Below are 26,202 nucleotides of genomic sequence, written 5' to 3' on the forward strand. Positions count from 1 at the left end.
GAGAAATTAAGGGTTTAATTAAGGTTTAATTGAGTTTTAATTAGCCAGGTAAGTAGAGAAATATGTATTAATCATTCTGTACGGGTGGAATTTTATTTTGGGTTTGATTTTATTAATTTTAGGAGATTATGCTATTTTGCAGCGTGTATTAACTTGGTAGCATACAAGCGTAAAAACACTAGAAACAACTAAATCGAGGCAAGCTCCCTTCTACCTTTACGAGCTCCTTCCATTTTGTGAACCCCACATTTTTCCTTAATTCGTTTCGATTTCACGTATCAATTATACGAATCGTGAATTTTATTAGCATGAATTAATTTAAATTAAATATGAGACTCGTTGGGAATTTATTTGTTGTGTGCCTACGAGGTATTGTGTACCGCCCCTATTCCTTTTGGAATGATCCTGAACCCAACTTGGGGACTAGATTCCTAGATGTGCAGGTTTGATTATAGATTTCTTGGGTATGAGTAGGCTAGAGCTATCGAGTAATGGGATAGGGGTTGGCTGTTTGGTGACGTTGGTATAGACTATTGTACGGCCCTGAAGTGGACCGTCGGGCGGACACTCCTAGTCACTGGCAATTAACCGGTGCTGGACACTACTGACTAGCTCTGCCATTATGTGATTTACAGTATGATTCGTTATGTTGTATTATCGTTCATGGTTTGATATACACATGGGTATGGGATGCATGTTGAGATATTCATTTATTGAGTATGCTTGGACACGGACATTCTAGCATGATTAGATTGCATCTGGCATGGGCATATGCATTGTATGTGGTTTACTATGTGGGCGGAGCATGGCCTGATGCATGGATGTATGGATGCCAGTGTATTACATTGATGCTCACTACACTATTGCATTTTTATGTGCATTGCATGGTTAGGGACAGTTCACAGATCTCAGACTAGAGGATCGTTCCGAGGGAGCCTACGGCTCGATTCCTGCAACTCAGGTGTCGGAAGGACTGACGCGAGCACATGGGTGATGGGAGTATTGACCCAGGACGGTATATGTTACCTTTCAGGGAGCGACAGGTTGGTATGGGAATTGGGTGTCGTGTGTCTTGTGTAGGCCCCAATGACTGATATGTGCTTTTATTTACGCTTTTATAATGTGTTAGGCGTCTCGTGGCTTGTGTGTGCTTGGGGGTTGGTATTTTAGGAAGAGTTTATTGGATATGTACAGCCTTCAGCCTTCAACCTTCAGCCTTCAGCCTTCATTTCTTTATGCTTGCTAAGTCTCTCGACTCACTTTACTTTCCATCATTCCAGGTAGTGGCAGCGTGGGTCAAGGGCAAGGGAGATAGCATCTAAAGGCAGAGTCGGTATGGTGTACAGGCAGTTTTGTCAGTCCCTATCATTCCCCCGTTAGCCCTAGTTGACTCTGATATTTGAGAGGGATTGACTCTCTTATTTTTTACTGTGCCAGGTCATTCCTCGTGTCTTATGTATGTTGGCACGGGAGTCTGTATTCATTTATTTATCAAGTGATTGTTGTGCTAGCGGAGTACCCGTAGTGCATGCATGTGTATAGCTTAGCTTCCGTTGTTTTATTCCTTGTGTATGCATGCCAGGGTAGTTTCTGTCTTATGTTTCATTCTTTCTCTTTTCGTAGGTACTCCAGTTCGGGTAGTCCAAATGGTTGGGATATTTAGGCGAGGGTGCTTACACTTGCACTCCTACTTTATTTCCAGTGCGAGTTCTCTTATACATTCTATATTTCAATGCAAGTTCCTTTGCACCATCTTTTACTTTTGTGCAAGCTATTTTATATTTTTTGTCTACTGATGCGAGTCCGTTGTCGTTCTTATCATGTTAGCTTGCTATGTTTAACTCTGATAGAGTTGTCTATGACTCTCTTTAGTTGAGTCTTTTTGCGAAATGTTTAGTATCTCTTTGGGGTTTTGTTGTGGTCTCAAATGGGGTTTGTTTCCACCCCAAGTTCCATTCAATGAATGGCAATTTATTTTTTTAGATATAGATACGAGGCCCTGTTCGCTTCTGTATCTTCTTGAGCTTAATAGTGTATACATGGCCAAATGCAACTCGCAGAAGCATAAGTGACGTATCCGAATAACATTCGCAAATATATATAAGTCCCATTCGAATGTCCATTGAATCATCCGAATGATACTCACATAATATTATAGCCCTTTGAATGCCTCTTGCCTCATCTGAATGTCACTTTGAATATTTGATTAGCACCATATCTGTATATATATTGTAATAGCAGAAACCTTGAACCCTTTTACCGCGAGCTTCTTCCTCAAGCTCTTTCACGAACCCTTGTCTCAAACTTTTTGCGAGCTCTTGCCGCAGTCCTTTGTCGCGAGCTCATGCCTATATGCCTTTTTATTGTAAGCCTCATTGCTGCGAGCTCTTACCCCAAGCCCTTGGCTGCGAATTCTTGCGCAAGCTCTTACCTCAAGCCTTCTGCTAGCTCTTTACTACGAGCTCTTGCCTGTGATCATTTACTGCGAACTCTCATGTGAGCTTTGGCTTCAACCCTTTCCGAGAGTTCTTTCCGTGAACTCCTACCCCAAGCCCTTTGCTGCGAGCTCTTACCGTGATCCTTGTCGCGAGCTCATGCTTATATGCCTCCTTGTAACAAGCCCTTTGCCGCGAGCTCTTGCCTCAAACTCTTTCCACGAGCTTTTGTTGCGATCCCTTTTTCGCGAGCTCTTCCATGTATGCCCTCTTGTCGTAAGACTCATGGCCGCAAGCTCCTGCCATAAGCCCACGAGCTCATGGCCTTGGCCGCGAGCTCCAACCTTATCGCAGGCCTCCACCTCGGTCATCTTTTGGAAATCAAATTACCTTGAACAATACTCTCATTTAGCAAGTCAAAGTCGATTTTGATAGTAAATAAGAATACACAAGCATGACCATTGTAAGTGTATGGAATGCATGGTTTATCTATTTTAAATGATCTCAAATATGTCCAAATTATGAGATGCCTCAGTGAAATTCCTTCTAAACATTCCTCAGAATATGGTCATTAAATTTAACACCCACTATTTGTGTAAAAGATCAATACTAGCTTGTCAATGAACAAACCCGCGTGGTGTGGTCATTCTGATTACATGGGGACAAGTCATGAATTTGAGCTATGAGCTCGAATGCAAGTCAATGCATACTGACACTGGTTAATGAATTCACAAAGATCATACGATGGGAAAAATAGTTATTAAGTCTATGATATTCCTCAACTGGTGAATCAAGATTTAATCTTAAATAGCATCTCTCGAAATTATTCTTGTGTTGTAATTTACATCAAGCATTTGTGTCATAAATTACATCTTGAATGTGGTAAACATTATGAAGTAAGATATGTTAAATTTATCTAATGATGGAAAAATATCCGATATGGGCAAGTGATGTTAAAAGTATGAATATTGCAAAAATAAGAATTTAAATGCATGTAATTGGCAAATGCATACATGAGGCATACATGTACATGTTATATATATATATATATTGCGCACCTATTATTTTGCGCAGAGGGAGAGAAGATACCTTAGAGCACCTGGCGTGGGATGAGATGGCCATAGCCCAACATGTTGGCTCTATATTTATTTGTGAGGTTTTATTGAAATTATGCAATTTTGCATATATTGATTGATGGATTGAAAGCCAAGGAGATTGATATTGATAATGAAATGATGCACTCTTACATGTGTTGAATGATGGTTTGTGAGCTTGTGAGAATTGATAATAACATTGAAAGTTTATGCACATTTGTATAGTGATACATGGTGACATGATATATTAAGTTGAATTGATAAATTCATAAATTATAAATCTTGTATATAATTGTAGAGTCCTTAATTACTCTTTTTGGTGTCATCGTATTCTTGGATCCTATATATTGTTTATTGTTTCTCGAACTTGTTAAGCTTTGTGGCTCACTTAATCTTCTTTGTCATTCCAGGTGAAGGAAATAATGTTACTAGGGCGAGTCCAATAGAACTACAACCTAGGGATAATGGTGTACGGAGACACGTCCTAACTTCAAAGATCCTAGTTAGTGATTTGGTGAGGTTTATAGTGATGATGATTTGTTATGTTTATTGGCATTTGAGCCTCTTATTATTTTGTATGGCCATCGAGCCTAGAGTCATGAAATATTGAAAATATAATTAAATCTTATTTAAATTTTCACTTCTAGAAATTAAATGAATTGTTATTTGAACTCAGTTTTGTTCTATATCATCTCTGTAATGACATTCTTTCGAATATCCTATGCTAAGCGGAAATATTCGGAAGTAGACCTTACAATTTAAATTATCAAAAAATGTTTTACATAAAAACAAATAGAACAAAAGAAAAATGAAACATTTTCATGCATATAAATGAACCTAGAGAAATTTTAGACCAACAAATTAGCAAATCAAGACAAAATGGTGTACACAATATTAAAATCTCCTTTGGACATATTCAAAATTCAACCGTGTAAAGGCTTTAATGGATTAGAGGAAAATCGTAGATAAAAGAATTGAAATGTGAATCTTCAAGTTGAAGCAAGAATGAGTTGAATGAAGAGAATAGAAGACTTAAAAAGAACTGTGTGGAAGTTTTAAAAGTTCCATTAAAAGAATTTAACCAATTTATGAATCCATATAAAACCTTTTATTTTTTTGAAACTAAAAACAAATGCAGCGAGCGATAATATATGCAAGCATGGATACATATGCATCATATAGGGTTTTTCCTAAAAGATATTTCGGGAAACTTTAATCATTTGATGTAAATGAAAATGTTAATATATGGATGTATGCATTTAAAGAGGAAATTTAAAAAGGAAATTCAACAAACTCTTTTGTAATAATAGTGGATGTTTTGAAACACATGAAATTGAATGTGTGTATTTGAGAACTAAGTATGCATCTTGATAGATTTGAAAAGCTTTTATATGAGAAATGAAAATTGATGTTAAAAAAAACAAACTTTTTGAACATGCAATGGAAACTATTATAGAAATTATTAATGAAGATATCATGTAAGTACATAATATAGCTTAAAAGAATGTTTTATGAAAATTATATGTGAGAAAATTTCATACATATAACTTTTATATAAAGATAAAGAAAAGCATTTAAAATGATGAAATAGTAAAACATTTATGAAAATGTGAAAGAGTATGATTTTTAAGATGAGTTCAACTAAGAAAATATTTAAATGGTAGTTAAAAGAATAATGTTATGAACTGATTTTATGCATGAAGAACACTTAAATGGCACATGAAGAATGATGCTATTAAAACATAAATAGCAAAAGCAAGCACCATGAACACAATATTTTTGACTGTTCGACCAACATACCTAGTACTCCATCACCTTAATTTTTCACTAAGAATTTTGAAACCATCCACTAAGGATTTTAGCTTTTAGGGTTTAGTTATAACCTATGCATAGTGTAATACCCCAAGAGCCCAAAGAAATATAGTATATATCAATGATGAGTAAAGAAGGAAATAACACTACCTGGATACCTTTTGAATTGAATGTAAGTAAAGAACTCCTAAGTTAAGCGTGTTTGAGTTGGGGAAGCTTAATGATGGGTACCCTCTGGGAAGTTCGCGTAGACCTATCAGGGTAAGTTGTTTTGATCATTCATATCGCTAGATACGGGATGTTACAGGTGGTATTAAAGTCGACTCTTGGTGAAGGCAATCTGATGAGGGTTGGGAGTGGCACCGAGGCTTGAGGGCCTGTACAAGGAGCGAATTTTAGCAACTTCTAGGATGGAAACCCCCTAAGGGGAGAAGATTTGGGACTAGTTGTAAGGTCGCTTGACGAGGACGTCATGTGCTCAAATGAGAGAGAATGTAATACCCCAAAAGCCCAAAGAAATGTAGTATATATCGAGAATAAGTAAGAAAAGAAACAACATCAACTAGATACCTTTTGGGATGAATGTAGGCAAAGAACTCACTGGTTAAGCGTGCTTGAGCTGAAGAAGTTTAAGGATGGGTGACCCCTAAAAAATTTGCGTAGACCCATCAGGGTAAATTGTTCCAGTCATATATTCCTAGCTCTCGATGCGGGATGTTACACATAGTGTTTATAGGTTCAACTATAACCTTTATTTTAACGAATTAAGTAGACTAAGCACTAACCTCCACTTTTCATGAGCTAAGTAGGATTTAGGAACCCTTACTTTTACAGACTTAGCAGTAACCTTTACATGAGATTTTTTCATTCTAGGCTGAGCCACAACCACTACCTTTTAAATGATTAGGTGTAACCTTTACATGAGCCTTTTTCATACTTGGCTCAACTACAACCAAGACATTACTTTTCAAAGGCGCAAGCTTAACCTTTTACAAGTTTCACAATTCATGTGAAAAGATTTCTCCAAAGAAAAATATAGATGATACAATGATACCAAAATTTTTTTTAAACAAAAGAGAGTTACAAGAATGAATGAATGAAACACTCAATTCTCTTATATTCTATCTAGTTTAAGAGGATTTATAAGAAACCTTACCAAATAATTATTTGAAGTGACATAGAATGAACATGAAGAACACTAACTTCAAGCATTTGCTATAGGCTCGAAAAAGAATTAGGCTTACAATACTTAGGTTGGCCTTTTGTCGCTCGAACAACAACCATAATATATATCAGTCGCAACCATAGAATCAACATCGATTTTTTTGAAGCACTTGGCCTTTTATAGAAGCTTGAGACTTTGGATTAAGCATTGAAACTTGTATAAACTCACAACTTCTTTTGATTTGACCAATAATGGTCAAATTTATTAAAAACCATATGCACATTATAAAGATAAGCATTTTGCACACTATGCATAAACATATTTATCAATCTTATATATGAGAACAAGGTTATACTTATTAAAATAATCAGATAAAGCTCTAACGGTCAAATTGTCATTTTTTTTTACTTTCTAAGTAATAGTTATAATTTTTAAAATCCGATGTTAGTTACTCGACTAACTCCTAGAAATGCTTGACTAATATATAAGCATACTCGATTGGATATTTTATGTAATTGATTATATATAAGCCTCACTCGAGTATGACCAAATTATTACTTGATTGACTCAAAAGTCATAGAGACTTTGCATTAAGCATTCGACTATAAAGCTAACCTTACTCGACAAACACAATCATATACTTGAGTACAGATGATTGATACTTGATTAATTTTAAGCATAGAGACTTAGTCAGATTTAATGCAATCTTTACTTGATTAACATATATATACTCGATTAACAAAATACATTAGTCGATTGATGAGAAAGATATACTCGACTAAAGAGATGAATAAAATATACCAAGAGATACTCAATTAAAAATAACTCCTTACTCAATTGAGATTGAGAAAATAGATAGTACGTAGAAAATACATAGAGTTTGTAAGAATTACTCAAGTAGGAAATCTTAATATTGTCGATTGAAAATATATTTTTCTAAAACACTTAATCCGACTAATTTGAAAGACACTCAAAACTTACTCAACTAAAAATATGATTAGATTTCAATAGCTTTAAAGATACTAGATTTTTCCAAAAGCTTACTCAAGTGTGAAAGATAATACTCGATTATATATAGAAAGTACCATAGTCGATTATAGTTTTAAGAAACATAGTTTTAATAAGGACACATTTGAGTAGATTTTTATGATAATCGATTATTTTGAAAAATACATTAAGCAACACTCAATTGATTTAGAAGCTTTTTTTAGATTGAAAATAAGTTTAGAAGCTTTAAAAGATTATTTTAATATTTTTCCTTCAAAAGCTTCATAAATACATATACTTAGATTTGGATGATATCTAATGGGTTTGTTTGTAATGCATTAATTGTATTTTTGTATAAATCAATAAAATGCAAAGTTTTCTTCATTCATATTTTCTCCCATCAATTATGTGAATGAGTTCCTAGATCTTCTGTGTGAAAAATCTTATTCTCAATATATTGAGATTGTGTGAGGATTCTCTAGTAACATAATTTTTTAAACTATTCATAGTTCTTAAATTCCTTGGATGGGGACTCTGATTCATTGAGTATGAATTAGTATAAAGGTTACTATCTCATTTGGTATGCAGATACCAATAGGAAGATGGTGTGTCACGCACCATATGACATGAGATGTCGCTAATAAACCTGTGGGTGGTCGTTGGAGAACGATCAACCAAATATGATGCCGATGACTAATCATATGGTATGGTGGATAATGGTTGAGTCATCAAGTTACGATAGTGTGTTGATCTTTAGACTTGAATCGACACGGTTGTTTTGTTATTGGTGTGCGAGATTTGCTAATGAGCCAAACTATCCAATTGGGAGGCGGGAATGTTTATCTATGTGATTTCATATTATTGGTATATGAAGACAAGTGTTGGGAATATGATCTGTTGCATTCCTCAATATTTGATAAGATGAACTTTCTATGTGATCTACTATTGATGTGGTGAGACAATCCCTGGGCAAGGCGGATTGAAAGTCAAGAAATTTGTTTCTTGAGGTGTCATTTAGTCATATTAATAAGGTTTGACATATAGTTACTAAGTTTGTGAGTTTGTCGTTCCATAGCTCTTGCTCAGTCGGGATGTAAGTGATAAAAGAATTATAGCATATGGTAATCGTCAATTGTAATAGGTTTACTTGAAGTAAGACTTCACTGCCACCTATACTGTTTTGAACTGCTACTAGGCATTATTCAGGAACTCTCGGAACATTAGTGGGATTTGAAGAAGTTTTGGTGATGGGTTAAAGGGTTGATCGGTACCAAAAAGAGTTTTGGTATTATCTAATTGCTAGCGGATAATGAATTTAAAAAGCCACACACCATAAAGTGTTGCGTTTGGTATTGATATCGTGTGCCCGAAATATCCCTGAAAGTGATTGATCAAAAGTTGACCCTTGAACTCTCCTGCAAAAAATGCATAGTGCATAATTAAAATGCATTATCTATAGTATATAGTGAAATTGCATAGTAATCTCTTTAATGATTGTTTGTATTATTGAGGGGGCGGTGAAGGATGTGAGAGATTTCAATTTGGGGAAGAGGAGAAGAAATAAAAGGGAATCATATTTGTCTGCTTCCCACGTGTGCTTTGTCTTCTTTTTCTTCTTCATCTTTTTTATCTGCTTTCTCTGTAATTTCTTTTACTGCTATAAATTATACATGTGAAAGTCACATGTATAATTTTGAGACACGGGCACTGGTGATACGTGAAATCTTTGTGTCTAGCATAGAAAATGATGATTGGAACGGTATCATTCGGCATACTAGGTGTAGATCCATTAGTACCACCATATTTTAAGGTGGATTCAATCTTAGTGCAGAAATTTGTTATGTACTCCATCTTTACATTGGACAACATGTATATATTTATTTGATGAATATGGGTGTTACTTAAATACTCAATAACTGTATGGTGTGTATGTTATATTTCGCTGTATATATCTAATACACTGTAAAAATTTTATTTTTACTCCTATCACCATACACATGATTTCTTTCAGAATAAAAGGCTTTTATACTTAGTAAATTTTCAAAAATATTTTCTTATAAGCTTTATATCATGCTCTATCAATACAAAACTATATTTGGCTATTTTAATATATATATATATATATAAAGACCTGAAGTTATTCAATTTAAAAGAAAATATTTTCATAAACTCCAAATACCTTGATTATCGCTTTTCATTGTGCTCAAGTACTTATACAAAAATATATTTTGAAATATATATACAAGTACATGACCATGAAGTTTTTTAATTTAAAGAGATTTTATATAAAATATTTTAAAAATAATCAATAAATCAAATTTACCAAAAATATTTTTTCTTCATAAATCAAAATACAAATTTCTCAACAAATTATTTCTAACAATAGAAATCATACTATCTCTAATACAATTAACAACGGTTTAATTTTCTTATCATTATATATCTTTAATAATAGAAGCAATACCAAAAAGTGATAACAAAGTAATTTATCATTATTTATCAATTTTCAAATATTAGGAGTGTTTGTGTCTTTTTATCAAACCTTAGGGTCATGTAATTTACCTAGTTACAAATAATTTTAAAGGGTATTTTTGAAAAATTTGAAAAACACTTCGCTTAGAATAGAAGAATATATATATATGAAAAAAATAGAATAGAATAATAATATAGAAGAATATATATATATATATATGTTATCTAATGTGAGGATTATTTTATTTTACGAGATAAAATAAAATAAATTTTTAGAACAAGAAAAAAGGGTTGAAAAAATATATATCATAATTAGAAAATTCCAAAAAATTGATAGTAAGCTTTTAAAAATTATGAGAATTTAATTTTCTATGCCTATATGAAAATTATGATGATATCTTTAATTTCTTATGACATGAAATAGGAAATATGACACGTGCTCATATTATTTTTCTAGGTATTTGTTATAAATACAACAAAATTAATTTGAGATAACTTTTGTTGAACCTAGAGACATAATAGGGTTTATGTATACTTGAGACGATCGCCTTTGTGCGACCCTTAATGCTCGTGCTTTTGATTATGTCAGGGGAAGTAAATCGTAGATTGAGCATTTGATTCTTGTACAGAACGAAGATCGAACTTGCAATCTATCGGATTGATATTGATATATTACTTATCCACCCACTCGACTTATGTTTTGGGGGCAGAGTTTATGTATACCTAAAATCATATACAATAGTTATGAGTTTTCTTTAATTTATATATATAGCACTACCAAAATTTTGGGATTTAGAACAAAAAAGTTTTTTAAATTTTTAGAGACGGAAATATGAAAATTTTTTCTTGTCGCTAAAATTAGAGATGAAAAATGAATTTTGTCGCTAAATAAAAATTTGATTTGATTTTATTATATTTTTAAAAGTTAGCAACGAAAACACTTTTTTGTCGCTAATTTTAGCAACGGATTATTATTTTCGTCGCTAAAATAAAAAATAAAAAAATTAATTTTAATATTTGTTTAAATAACAAAAATAGAAAATTAATTTTAGCCATTTAGCGATGAAATATTCAATCCGTCACTATTTTTATTTTTTTTATTTTTATAAATATATTTCAATCACCATAAAAATATTTTTAATTTATTTTACCGAGAGACGAGAAGTCCGTTGCTGTTTTGAATTTTGAATTTTATTTTTTGATTTTTTAGTCAATTAATTTATAAGTATTTAAACTTGAGATGAATATTTAAATATATAATATTTAAATTTTATAAAAATTAAATATATTAATGTATAAATATATTAAAAAAATTAAATATATATTTAAACATGAGATGAATATCAAAAAATTAATTTATAAAATTTAAAATTTTTAATTTAAAGAAATATATTAAGTTAAAAGATGAATTGAAAATGTTAATTTGTAAATATACATCGCTAAATGTTTAATTATTTAATTTTTTATTTTTGGGATAGAGTACACATTCTTCAAATATTATTTGTTCACCAAAAAAAACAAAATGCAAGGCTATTCTATAGAATTTCAAAATCCTTTCGACTGTGCTCCAAAGGAGGAACTAAAAATATACAAAAAAAAATTCTAAATGTATACAAAATGAAGAAAAGGGAGAGGAGAGAGAGAAATGTGAATCAAATTATATATTGAAATTAACATTTTATGTTCTTATAAAGTGAAACATATATGATCCTAATATAGCATTTTAATTAATTATAAAAGTTGTATGTAAATAATATAAAATGTAAAGATAATACAAAAAAATGTATAATATAAAATTATATAAAACGTATAATATAAAATTAAATATATATAAATATAAACTAAATTTGAAAAATATTTTAAATTGAAATATATATTAAATATATAATAATTTACTATTGATATTGTACTCATTGCTTCTATTTTTAAACTATATAAATATACTTTGAGTTTTGTGATAACATTTTGAATTAAAATTAACAATATATATATCAAACATGATCAAATTGTATATTTTTCTATATAGTATATATTAATGTCTATATAATATATATCAAATATAATTTTGATTAATAATATATTTAGTATTATATTTATGAAATACTTATTCATTCACTAATATATTTAGTATATTATGTAATCCTTAATTAATTTATTGATAATTTCAATTATTATTTCTAGTACAATGATTAACCATAAATAAATGCATTGTGTTTGATAATATTTATTAAATGTGTATAAAATATAAACCAATTCAGTGATTAGTAAGGTATCATATGTCTATGTTCATTTATATTTTTATATAAAACATATGCAACGTTTTAATATTATAAAACTCTAAAAATAAATTAATTTTCAAAATATTATTTGTTTATTTTATTTAAAAAATTAATAATTTATCGTAATACAAAATTTAAACTTAAAATCACTTTTAACTTAAATTAATAATTTATATATTTTAGTAATTAAATTTAAAATTAAAACTCTACATTTCTATTTTTAAACATAACATAAATATACTTTTTTCTTTCTCATTATTTAACACTTATAATAGAAGTATCGATTTTTTTATAACATTTTGAATTAAGAATAACAATACATAAAACATAATCAGAATATACATTTATCTATATATACATCAATATCTATATAGTATTCAAATATGACCTTATATTTAGTACATTTAATTTTATTTTTATAGAATATTTATTCATACAAACATTATCACCTTATATTCGATATTTAATTAATTTAAAAATAATATTAGTTATTATTTTTAGTGGGTTAACCATCAATAAATGCATTATGTTTGATTAATCAAATACTATCACCTTATATATTCATTAATTAATTATTAAATATCAAAACAAAATTTATTTTTTTCTTTTTATAATAAAGTATTAAATTATAAGTAAAACTAACGCTCTCATATTTTTACATTTGTATAATCTATATTTTAGTTCTTTTAAGAAAAATATTATTTCTCATATATTTTTAAGTTTTGAACTTGTGGTATAATTAATTTGCTCAAAATTTAAAAATTAAAATTAATATTTTTTTTATATATTTTGAATCGATATTAAACACATACAAATTATTTTTTATATATTTTATTAAACATTTTCCTTAATATTATTTTTGTTATATTTTTCATTTTGTATGCATTAAATTATTTTTATGACATTTTTATTTAATGTTTGTTTAAATACCAAAAATAAAAAAAATAAAAATTAATTTTAAATTTATAATATATCAAACTAATTTATTATAATTATTAGATTTATAATATAATTATATTTTTAAATAAATATTAATTTGGTGCAATAATTTAAATTATTTTATTATTATATTTTAAATTATTATTTTATTAGTTATCATAATCATAAATTATTTTATTTTTATCAATTAAATAATTAATAATATTATTTTTATAAATTATTTTATTTTTATTTAATAAATAAATATTTCAAAAAAATAAAAAAGGCAAAAAATGTGGGCTGAAGATGCCCTCCTTCCGCAAATCCCCAATATTTAACCTAACTCACCTCCTCTCCCTTCTCTCTCTCTCTCTCTAAACTACTCCCGCCGTGGACCCATCCGCCGCTGCCTCCGCCTCCTGTCCCCGCCGCCGCCGCTGCCAGATCCGCCTCCGCCGCCTCAAAGGTATATGTATGTATATATTCTGCGTGTGTATATGTATTCTCTCTCTCTCTCTCTCTCTCTCTCTCTCTCTCTATGTAGTCGGAATACATGTGGATGAACATATAGTTGATGCAAAAATAGGATAATAGTAATAACCTAATAACAAGTCAATTCCTTGATTGAAGAGGGAAGGAGATTACAGAGACGGCCTACAACACGCAGACAGTGAGAGAGGGGCAGAGACTCGAAGCATAACAGAAAGAGATTACTACTATCGGCAAGCTTCGACTCAAGGTAAGTAAGTTCTCAGTGTTTTCTTCTCTGTTTTCATTCGATTGACCACCCTTCTCCATGGAATTAGAAAATCCATCCTTCTCTCCCATAAAGTGAGCATTCAAATGATCAGAAGCGATTAAAAGGCCAACAAATCGAAGAGGAAGCCGCAATCCGAGACTAACCCAAACCCACAAATTGAGAGCCACTTGTTGTGATAGAAAAACCTCAATCCTCTGCTTTTGTGATTATCCCTTGCTGTAAGGAATCCAAAATGTTGAGCCAAATTCTCAGCATGATTTTCCCAATTGCAGGAGATAGCTGATTAGGAAAGCCCCACCCTGATTTATGGACCCAGAGCTGAATATTCCAATTAAATCCCCGCCCAATTGAATCTAGCGCAGCCACATACTGCTAATTTTCCGAGCATAAAAGTGAGTGGGTTGTGAATAATTAATGATCATTGAGATTGTATAAGTGGTGGATAACAATAAAATCCATTGAATTACCATAGATGATGTAATGCATCTTTAACAGGTTGAGTTGAATGTTCTGAAACATAATGTTTAGTATAGCATAAATATAGCCAACTTATTGTACATGAATTCATAGGAAACCATTGATTTAGTTCACATGATTATTTATATAGAGGGAAAACTTTAATTTGACCGATTTTCTGGTTCTTCGTGCTTTTTATGCTGAAGCCTTATTTTGAGCCAGAGTTTTTGTGGTTAACATGTTTAATTTGTGCTTGTGTCATTACGGTGACTTATCTTCTACCTTTTATTTTGAATTAATCTTTTTGATTAATTATTTTTAACAGTAATCCTCATTTGTTTGGTCAGAATTGCGTTTTTTTTCTATACAATTCATGTTTGATCAAATGAGAATATCAATAATGATGCTACTTGCATTGCATAAATATGGGACTTCATTTTCAGTTATAGACAACATATGCATACTTTTGCTTTTTTCTTGATTTCTAGACCTTTCCATCTATTAAACACCTCAATGAATATATATAGTTTTTATTGTTAACCAACCAGGTACGAAAACAAATAGGAGTTCAAAGGCATTGTTGTCATGTGGGATATAAATAAGCTTTTGCAGGAGTTAGGACAAAATAGGGAAGATAAAGAGGGAGTGAGGAGAGGAACAGATAGCCCAAAACTTTGCTACCAACCTTCTTTAATCTAAATATTATTTGGTTACTATAAAGACCTTTGTTTTTTAGAATTATTGCTTCTGAAATTTCTAAAATTGGTCTGTTATTTTGTTTTCCTAAGTTTCTAATATCTCTAAACACTAAGGATGTGTTTGATAGCATGTAAATTTTATAAAAAATGTCACATTCGAGAAATTGAATTTCATCTTTACTGTTTCACACACTGCATTTTGTATGAAATTGAATTTTATGATACAATCCTTTAAAGCATATTTTGACCTATTTTCCATGAAAAATTAATTCTAAGGGGATGGTGGTTTTTGTTTTCCATGAAAGTTAAAAAAATATTTTCTTTTTCAACTAAATGCAATCAAACACACTCTAATAGTATTTTGGAAATGACTCATCTTTTCGTCCATCCTTGTTAGATTTCTGCAGCCTCTTACTTGTCAAAATTAAATTCTAAAATTGAAAAAAAATCTACAAATTCTATGAACGCAATGATATATGTTCAAAATTTACATATATATATATATATAAACACAAATAATAGAATCACATGAAACCCAAAAACCATAAACAAATAGTCCAGACTATGAATTAAAAAGAAAAAAAATACAAAATATAATGTAAGAAGATAATGTTAGACGATAACAATATAAGAATTATAAGTCACATAAACCTATAAATTAATTAGTGACAAAAGTAAGAAGATAATGTTTTTTTAAAATATTTTTTATATTTAAAAATATTAATTAAATCTTTTTTTATAAAAATATATTTTATAAAAAAAAAAAAAAACATTTTTGGAGTCATACATGATGTCTTCCATGTATGTTAGACATCGTTGGGGTAATGCCAATTGATATACTATTGGCCCAATGCATTTTAGAAACTCATATGGTCCAACATATTGGGGGCTCATTTTTCCTTGTTTCCTACCTTGATGTGAAACTTGAGAGGATAAGATCTTTAGGTATACCTTGTCTCTGGTTTAGAATTCCAAATCTTCCATCCGATTATCTGCATAAGACTTTTGTTTGCTTTGAGCCATCTTGATCCTTTCTTGGATCACTTTGATCTTTTTGTTTGTTTGCTGCACGATTTTAGGTCCCAATAATTGTCTTTCTCCCACTTCTATCCAACATAGGGGCGTTCTGCACCTTTGTCCATAGAAAGCCTCATAGGGAGCCATGCTGATACTACTTTGAAAGCTGTTGTTATATGCGAACTCAATTAGAGGCAAATGCTCTTTCCATCCTTTTGAAAAGTCGATCACATAGGCTTCAACATGTCTTCCAAGGTTTGGATGGTTTGTTTCGATTGTCCATCTGTTTGTGGATGGTATGCAGTACTCATATGCAATTGTGTTTCCAAACATTTCTACAAACTTTCCCAAAATTGAGAAGTAAACCTGGAATCCCTATCGGAAACTATGTTGACTGGAACCCCATTCAACCTGATTATCTCCTTTATATACAATTGAGCTAATTTACTAATGGGCTGACTTGTTTTCATAGGTAGGAAATGAGCTGACTTTGAGTAGGGATCTCAGTTATGAAGCCTTGTGAAGATGTAGCAATATATATATATGCTTGAGAATCTCCAGCAATCACTCTCATAGATATGATTAGAATTATGATTCTTTCTAAACTTCAGTCTTACTAATTGATTTGATGTTTTAGGAATATTTGGCCTCTAAATGTATAAATGTTGTTCTCATAAAATTTTATGGTTGTTTCAGATGGTAAACACTCGACGTACCCAAAGGTTTGAGCCAACTATTCGAAACCAACGTGGGAGTAGTACCCAAAAAGAGGAGTCACAACACTTCCATGAGGAGATGGAAATTTCACAAGAAGATTTATCCTGAGGAAGAAGCCAAGAAAATGGAACTCGAATTGATCGTATGGAACAGTTCCTGGAAAACATGTTAACCCTTATGCAAGGGATGCAATTCCCTCGAGTGCCTGACGCCATTGATAGGTTTCAACAACTCAATCCCCCCATTTTTTGAGGGGAAGCAAATGCTGATCCAATCAAAAGTGAATATTGGCTAGAGCAACTCGAGAAGATTTTTGACTTCATTGAGTGTAGTGAAGAGGAGAAAATCATTTGTGCCACCTTTATGCTTCGGGACAAGGCGAATAATTGGTGGAGAACCATGCAAAGAACTTTGCCAAGTCCCGCAAGGCAAGGTATGCTAGCTATTACTTGGGCTTAGTTTAAAGAAATATTTAATACCAAGTATTTTCCCTTGTGCAAGAAGATGGAAAAGAGCCAAGAATTTATGAATTTAAGGCAAACTGAGAACATGTCTGTCGCCCAGTATGAATACAACTTTACTCGATTAATTAAGTACGCATCCATTTATAATCTTGATGAGGAAGCAAAAGCCCAAAAATTTCGTAGTGGGCTAAAACTTGAAATTCAGCTGGCATTGAGCTCTCTAGGGACATGCACATATGCGAAGGTAGTCTTGCAAGCCCTAACAGTAGAAAGTAATTTTCTCCGGATAGATGCCTTAAAAGCAGAATTACAGGAGTCTGAGGATAAAAACATGGGGAGGAAACACAACCTGGCGATTTGAGGAGGTAAATTTAAGTCCAAAGGTAAATGTCCCAGGTGTCAAAAGTTTCTCCTGGGGAAACCTTGCCAAAGTAGAAATCAAGGGTGCTACTCTTGGGGAAAAAGTGATCATATGTCTCGAGACTGTCCAAAAGGGCCTAAGTGCTTTAATTGCCAGAAGACCGGTCATCTCTTAAAAGACTGCCCACAAAAGAAGGAAGCTAATCAATTGAGGGAGACTAAAGGAAGCCAAGAACCACGATGGGGACGTGTGTACCATCTAACAAGAGAAGATGCCAGTGCAAGCCCATCAATCATACAAGGTACACTGATCATTCTTAACACACTAGTGCAAGCATTAGTTGATCTTGGGTTCACTCATTCATTTATCTCATATGCATTGGCATGTTGTTTAGAATTGAAACTGGAAGATCTGGGATGCCCCATGATAGTGGCTATTCCTTTAGGAAAATAAGTGAAAACTTGCATGGGCCATAATGAGGGAAAAATTAAAAAAAAATATTTTTTATATTTTAAGCGACGGAATTAACTACTCAATTCTGTCACTAAAAATATATTTTTTATTATATATATATATATTTTTCTACTATATTTAACGACAAAAATTTTTATCGCTAAAATAAAATTTTAATTATATATATATATTTTTTATTTTTTAGCGACGAAAATTTTCATCACTAATTCATTGCTGTTTAGTTTGGTCGCCATATTGGACGATTGAATTAGAGACAGAATTGTAACGTCTTGGATTTTGAAGATAAATAATAATTATTAGTTCCGGTGTTTGAGGTAATTATTGAATATTTGGGAATTTAGGAGAAATATTTATTTATGTTGTTTCGAGGAAATGAGAAATTAAAGCAATTAATTAATTTATTTGGGAGTATTTGTGGAAATAAGGAAATATTAAAATAAATTAATTTGATAAATTTATGGGAATTTTGGGGTGTAGGTGAAATAAGGGTAAATGTGGCCTAGGGTGGAAGTGCTAGTTTTCAAAAGTCTTGGGGGTTGCTGTGCGATTTAGGAAAGTGGGCTGATGATTAGTTTAAAATTAATTGGATGAGCATATAGGTTGAAGGTGACTGCTGGCGCGGGCGGTCGTGCACGAGGGAGGCAGAGGTGAGGTTGCGAGTTTGATCCCGCGTGGGCGCGCGCGAGGCTGGGGGATTTTGTCGATTTTATTCGGCCAGGGGAAGGTCGGAACGATGTCATTTCAACCCTAAGGCGGTGGCAGCGTGCGCGGCCCAGTGACTGCCACGTGGTCGCGCCTCAATCCCTTATTTTTGCCCATTTCAGGCATTTCTGAGCAGCAGAAGCGGGGGGGGGGGGGGGGAAAGAAGTGGGGAGAAGAGGAAGACGCGCACAGAGGAAGATAAAGGGGGAAATTATGGGGAAAAATAGGGAATCTTGGCATTATTTGGTGTTAAAAGCAACTAGGTGAGAGATAAATTATTGGGAGTTTCATGTGTTTAAATTATGAATTTTCTACGGTTAGATTTAGCTATTTTAAGTCATAATCTTTTTACTCCCTATAAAACGTTTTACTTCGCAGCGGGAGCGCTAAGAAGGCAATAAGCAGTTATTGGCAAGCTCCTAACCTTCTCCTTACATTCTTAAGTTCCTATGTGAGTTTTCATTATTTTTCATATTTTAATCCCTCTCTTACCATAATTTGATTCCACGCACTAATAATGTAAATCCGTGTGGCAACCATTTCATTACTTACATGTTATTAGTGGGTTTATTAGTGGTGGAATAAGTTAAGTAAATGGTGTCTTGGTGCCGTTGATTGTGTTTGTCATAGGGTTTTGTATCGTTTCGTTTTCTTTGGGAATAATGTCGAACCCGTTGGGCTAAATTCTTAATAAGGTTGGTTATGGTTTTATTGAGTTATGTTAAGGGATTTAATGAGAAAAGTGAGAGGTTTATTAACATGATAAGAGATGAGAAGAGGAATGGTGTATTGATGGTTATGTCGTAAGGGCATGATGAGTCATGAGTAGGGGTGTTAAAAAATATTCGAAAATCGGTGAACCGGAGTAAACCGAATCGAACCGTGCCTTTTAGATTGGTTCTATGGTTCAAAAGTTAGGTTCTGGTTCTAAAAAATTAAGATCCGATATATTTGGTTTGATTACTGGTTTTTTTTTTTTTCAAATCGTGGTTCGAATCGAACCGGAACCGATATTATATTTATATATAAATATATTATTACTTATAATTTTAATCTGTTAGTTTTTATTTATTTCTTTTTTGTTGTTGGTTATTATTATTCATGAATTTTTTTATTTCTATACTTTTATGTGCTATTGTTATACTAAATGGTCAATGTAATCTTATTTGATGAGATAGTCTATGAATTATTTTGTTCTACTTTTACTTCAAGATTTGAAATATTAATGAAGTTATGGGTTTATTTTAATTAATAAATTTGTTTGTAATTTCATATTTTGCGAAAATGTTTAGAAGTTAAATGTTAATTAGATAGAATCGAAATCGAACCGAAACTAGTCCGATGCGACGGATTGGTCATAGTTTGGTTTTATATATGTAATGGTTCGGTTACGGTTTTTATTTTTTAGAATCATTAAAAATAATTCGATTACTGGATTCTTATAGAACTGGACCAATCTGAGCCGTTAACACCCCTCGTCATGAGGGAAGTTTATGAAATGCCGAGTCTTAAGATAATCACGTGTGTCTAAGGGTATGTGATACAAAACCACTGATTGTCGACTGTGGGTAATGGCAGTCGATTGCTGGATGTATGAGCGTCAGTCATCAACTGTTACGATAAGCGCTAGACAGACCAGAAGAGCTAGTACTGCTAAATTCTCATTTTGACTTTGTGCATATCATGATGTGTGTGCTGCATAAGGATTGAGTTGCATTCACTACGAGGACATGCTCTCTGTGTGATGAGATGTGTGAGAATTTGCATGACGTGGTTGGTCTAAGAGCCAACTTGGATACCCTAGGTGAGTTGGTGCATTTAGAGCATTTCGCATGTGTGTATTCTTATGTGGGCGTAGTATGGCCTGATACTTGGTTTATGAGGGTTTTGTCATCACTTTTATGCTACAAAAGCCATTGCATTTTCTATGTGATGCATTGCATGGTGAGAATGTGTGGCTATGAGTGATGAGGATGGGTGTGGCCCACCACGGATCGTATGCTGTGGAAGTGGCCCACGACAGTGGGGAATGATCTGGTGTATACTTCGCCAGTGTTCTTTGAGACTTTGGGGAATGATCTGGTATATACCTCGGAGGTCTTTGAAAATGCAAGTTGTTTGGACCCGGTGGGAAATGATCTGGTGTATACTCCACGGGTGTTCTTTAAGATTCCAGGGAATGATTTGGTGTATACCTCAGGAGTCCATGGTAGCCTATAATAGGCTACTAACATGTTTGTACGTGAGACTTGGGCGCTAATGTATGTATTTTATGTGAGCCCAAGGACCTTCTACGTGTAGTTTATTTTATGTTATGCATCTAGAGTTAAGACTTGCATCGATCATGGTATGTATGTTGTTGCATTGGCATGATTTGCATGGAATGTTGAGAGAAGAGTTTTATCCTTAACCTATAGCCTTTTTTTTATAAACTTGTTGAGTCTCGCGACTCACCTTTGCTTCTCATTATTTCAGGTAAAAGAGTCGCCTGAGATATTAGGTACGTTTGACGAGGTTGGGTCCAGGTCGTTGAGTTATGATAGCAGGTGCAGAGTTCTCTCGAAACTAGTTCCTGGGTGTCGTGTATTTGGTCAGGATAAAACTTTTATGTTCTTGAGGTAGGTGTATGTTATGTAAGTCCAAGTGAACTCATGTTGTGTGATTATGTAAAGATGGTTATGAAACATTATGCGATGTAATAGGTTATGGTTTTTATAAGGGTTGTGGTTGGGTTTTTAGCTTACACCATTGTTCTATATTATCCAGGTAACAATCCTCTCACAAATTTTCTGTGTGCGGAGGTTTCAGAAAGTGGGCCGTTACAGGAATTGTGACAGAAATTTTCATCGCTAGAACTTAAAATTCTTGTAATGTAGAGAGGGGGGAAAGGGGAGAGAAAGAATAAATTAAAACATCATACCTTAACTAACAAGTGAATGAATAATTAAAAGTCCTAATCACTGTTAAAGTGCTACACCCACAAACCTCTCTAACCAATGATTTTCAGAAATTGACTTACTAAATTTATAATAGTTCTATTCAAAATTAATAATACATAGTTTATAATATATAGTCTGTTTCAAAATTAATAATGAATTTAATTTTAACTAAAACTATTATAAACTATTGTTAAAATTATTATAAATTTTATTAATTTATGAGAGTTACTTATTATCAAATCCAATGTATAGCACTTCCATAATTTAATTAGGAAAGTGCCGTCCTTTTGATCTGTTATTAAATGCTAATTAAAAAGGGTGGCATAAATATACAACTCTGATCATTAAAGAAATTAATTAATTGTACTACTGCATATATAATTGACTTGATGATGATGTTTGTATTTTGCATGTGTCTTTATGTGTAAATGTGTATGGGGCATTACGAAACTTATCCCATGTAAAATGTTGTTAGCTGCGGTCGGCCAGCTTTATATATATATATATATATATGAGGTGATTGATGCCTAATATAAACATTTTAAAATAATTTATAATTTATAAAAAATTATAAATTGATTTTTATGTTTAGAGTGAATTAAACAGTTTAATTAATTTTAAAAACTTAAATTGAAAAGGAATATGCATAAACTAGATAATTAGAGAAAGAAACTAATCTCGTGAGAAACATTAATTAATAAAAGAAGAGATTTTATGATGCTAATTAATTCCTATAAAATTATTATGGCCTCTTCTTACAATTACAAGCCAATTAACTTGACAGATACTTTCCTACTTTTCCTATGTAAATGGCGGCCATGAACGAGCTCTCTCTCTCTCTCTCTGCCCATTAGACCTTGGGTGGGTAGTTAGAGGAAGAGATCAGGGAGGGAGCCATGGATGGATATGCATGTCACGATTCTCCCTCTGAATGCAAATCCTTTTGTCAGTTTCCGGCGACCATCCATTTTTAAATCAAAAGCCGGCCGGCCACTTAATTATGTGCTCTCTCTCTCTCTCTCTCTCTGCAATATTGCATCGATCTCTCCATCCCCCTGTCCCCAGTCACCCTGATATTATTCTGCTAACTTTCATATTTAAAAAGCTGAGTCTTCTCTAATTCTCTACTGCTCACTGCTCTGCAAAAGGAAGAAGAAAGCCATGGCCAAGTTTCCCTGGACTTGGTTTCTTCCACTGATGATCGTATTCCTATCTTGGATTGTTCCTAATTCTTTATGTGATCAAACCCCAGACTTCATTTATTGTTTGCGTCACCACAGTATTAACAACTTCACCGCCTATCCGAATGCAGGAACTGATGATTCCGGATCTTACTATGGCCTCCTCAACTTCTCTTTGCAGAATCTACGGTTCACTGATCCGTCACTTCCTAAACCGGCAGCCATCATTCTTCCGACCAGCAAAGAGGAGCTGGTAAGCAGCGTTCTTTGCTGCAAGAGAATGGCGCTGGAAATTCGGGTAAGGTGTGGCGGGCACAGCTACGAGGGAACTTCGTCTGTCGTTGTTGACGGAGCTAAGTTTGCGATCATTGACATGATGAACCTCGACCGAGTGGACGTGGACTTGGAATCTGAAACTGCGTGGGTAGAAGGCGGCGCCACACTTGGCCAGACCTACCATGCAATTGCCCAATCAAGCCCCGTCCATGGCTTCTCTGCCGGATCTTGCCCAACTGTTGGAATCAGCGGGCACATTGCCGGAGGAGGATTTGGATTGTTGTCTAGAAAGTATGGACTAGCAGCTGATAATGTAGTTGACGCGCTTCTTGTTAACGCAGATGGTGAGGTATTAGATAGAGAAGCCATGGGAGAAGAAGTGTTTTGGGCCATCCGGGGTGGCGGCGGCGGCATTTGGGGCATTATTCTCGCATGGAGGATCAAGCTATTGAGAGTTCCTCAAACTGTGACAGGTGCTAATTAATATCATCTCTTGTGTAGTTTTAGTTTTATCTATCACTTGAATAATTCTCTCTACAAAAAGTTAGCTCGATGATATATGCTACCCTATGTCAAAACAACAGGCTTCATCGTGTCCAGGTTCGGGACGAAACATCTCGTGGCAAAGCTAGTTCACAAATGGCAATCTGTTGCGCCTAAATTGGAAGACGCCTTCTATTTATCTTCTTTTGTGGGTGCTAGTTTGCCAGAATCACAGAAAACTGGAATCTCCGCTACATTCAAAGGGTTTTATCTAGGTCCGAGAAGCAAAGTTGTGTCTATCCTAAAACTAGCCTTCCCAGAGCTGGGCATTGTGGAAGAAGATTGCCAAGAAATGAGTTGGATAGAGTCCGTTGTCTACTTCTCCGGCCTAGACAATGGCAGCACCGTTGCCGACCTACGAGATCGTTACTTGCACCAAAAGAGTTACTTCAAGGCCAAATCAGATTACGTGAGAGCCATAATTCCATTGGGCGGCATCGAGGAAGCCATTGACATACTTGACAAGGAACCAAAAGGGTACGTTATCTTGGACCCTTATGGGGGCATTATGCAAAACATAAACAGTAGCTCCATAGCTTTTCCCCATAGAAAAGGTAACCTCTTTGCAATCCAGTATCTAGTGGAGTGGAAAGAAGAAGATAACCATGAAAGCACCAAGTATATAGAATGGATAAGGGGGTTTTACGATTCGATGGCATCGCGTGTTTCGTGGGGTCCCAGGGCTGCTTATGTTAACTACATGGACTTGGATCTTGGAGTGATGCAGATACTCAATACAAGCGCTCCTTCTACTGATGCAGTGGAGATGGCTAGGGTTTGGGGGCAAAAGTATTTCTTGAATAACTACGATAAACTGGTTCGAGCCAAAACATTCATCGATCCCCTCAATGTTTTTAGGCATCAGCAGGGCATTCCACCCATGTCTATGGTTGTTGGTCTCTCTACAAGTTAATTAGTGATATGAAATGGTCAATTGTCCTAGATATATGTTAATGGAGTTGTCCAAACATAGAGGTGCATTTTGTTACAGGATTAAATGTGCTTGCATAGAGACATATAGTAGGTTACATCTTGTATTTAAGCCCTCTATACATGTACGTACCCTGAAAAACATAAGGTCAAATTAAAACTCTAGAATTCTCCAAGTGCTTAATTAGGAAAGGAAGATGTCTCTCTTTTATTATATGTGGGATTGTTTTTGAGTCCCATAATTAATATAAATACCGATCTAATCTCTTATTCAAAACCATGTCTAGTATTGAAAGTCATATATCTTCCACAGGTTGCTTTCTATTTTCTCTTGCAAAAGGGGCGAGTGTTTTGTGAGTATATATATGTTTATGTTCTTGGGCTCACCTTTAATTCCAACCAAGTGTTGTCAAAATTGTTATTAAAGTAGCTTTAGTATAGGATTATCATGCAAAACAGTAATAGAAAATGCGACAAAATAGCTACAATTGGTAGTGTACGTGGATTGACCTCAATGCTATGTCCATGATCCCATGATAATGAGATAATCTACTATCGCAATCAAAATTCAATTTTGAGAGGATTTTGATACTCATTTCCCCCCCTAAATTATTTGTTTGCAAAGCATTCTACTACTTTTAATTTTTTTTTCTTCATAGTTCATTAGTTTATTCCAATACCCCTTTCAATTTTTGCATATAAAGATGTGCTTGAATTGAGGAAAAGATGATGAGATAGATATGAAAAGAAAGAAATATGTATATTTTTAATAAATTAAAGAGTCACGTTAACTCTTTAATTTGTCTATTTGGCAACATCATTTAAATGATTGTTAAGTCTTTTGTCTTTAACAATGGTGACACCGGCAACCTCCATCTTTCTCCCCCGCTCTCTCAATCTCTTCTCCAAATTTCTTAATTGATCTTCTTATGATTAACGATGCATAGGGTTTCTTTTTGTTGCCCAGATGTTGAGCGAAGAAGGATGTGAATTGGCCTTTTTCATTTTTCAAGAAAATCTAACTTTGTTAGTCGATTTTCCTTATGGTAATTTTCTAAAAAATGATCTGAGATGTTTGTAGATCACAAAATATGTAAGTGAAACACAAACACAATAAAGAGCATGTATAAAGATTTGGCTCTTTTATACTGACCTCCTCTCTCTTCAAGGTAGATCTTAAAGATTCTCTTATGAAAATCTATAGTTTTTTTATTAGGGTTAGAAACCAATGCAATTCATTGTTGAAACAAGCCTACTTTTTGTAGGCAATCAAGTCCCTCACACTGAGAATCCTTCCACTTACAAGTGAGGAAAGATTTGAAAAAATAAGACTTTCCCCGAGAGAATAATGAAAAATAGGACACTTTACAAATTTTTACAAAATTAGGATTTTTAAATGTGTATTAGATAAAAATACTCTTATTTTTCAGTTAGCTCTTTCCGTGTTCTTCTTTTTCAGTGGCGCTTCCTTTTCCTCACTGATTAATTTGCTGAGAAGATTTTCAAAATCTATCACACATAA

At 33.2% G+C, this 26,202-nt stretch overlaps 1 protein-coding gene across 8 annotated transcripts; it reads left to right on the plus strand.

The window, feature by feature from the left end:
- LOC127808267 (berberine bridge enzyme-like D-2) lies at positions 1–24,952 on the plus strand. 8 transcript variants are annotated; one of them, XM_052346729.1, is made up of 5 exons: positions 13,521–13,628; positions 13,793–13,901; positions 16,790–17,243; positions 23,063–23,680; positions 23,792–24,952. In XM_052346729.1, exons 3-5 carry the CDS (start codon positions 17,174–17,176, stop codon positions 24,661–24,663), a joined length of 1,560 nt encoding a protein of 519 aa, XP_052202689.1. In that variant the 5' UTR covers positions 13,521–13,628; positions 13,793–13,901; positions 16,790–17,173; the 3' UTR covers positions 24,664–24,952. The 8 variants fall into 8 exon arrangements, 3 of the variants coding, with proteins under 3 accessions (XP_052202689.1, XP_052202688.1, XP_052202687.1); XM_052346728.1 differs by lacking the exon at positions 13,793–13,901; XR_008024900.1 differs by lacking the exons at positions 13,521–13,628; positions 13,793–13,901; positions 16,790–17,243; positions 23,063–23,680; positions 23,792–24,952 and adding exons at positions 1–12; positions 18,496–19,262; positions 21,287–21,556.
- Positions 24,953–26,202: the final 1,250 nt, after the last annotated feature.

This window comes from Diospyros lotus, chromosome 8, assembly GCF_014633365.1.
Source record: "Diospyros lotus cultivar Yz01 chromosome 8, ASM1463336v1, whole genome shotgun sequence".
In the NCBI taxonomy this organism is placed as follows: Eukaryota; Viridiplantae; Streptophyta; class Magnoliopsida; order Ericales; family Ebenaceae; genus Diospyros; species Diospyros lotus.

Bases quoted from the DNA above. Each gene is read 5' to 3' on its own strand.
- LOC127808267 (XM_052346727.1), top strand. From the start codon at position 17,747: ATGTCTCGAGACTGTCCAAAAGGGCCTAAGTGCTTTAATTGCCAGAAG. The intron at 17,937-23,062 runs GTACACTGATCA...ATCCGAATGCAG, and splicing joins AAGCCCATCAATCATACAAG to GAACTGATGATTCCGGATCT. The intron at 23,681-23,791 runs GTGCTAATTAAT...TCAAAACAACAG, and splicing joins AGTTCCTCAAACTGTGACAG to GCTTCATCGTGTCCAGGTTC.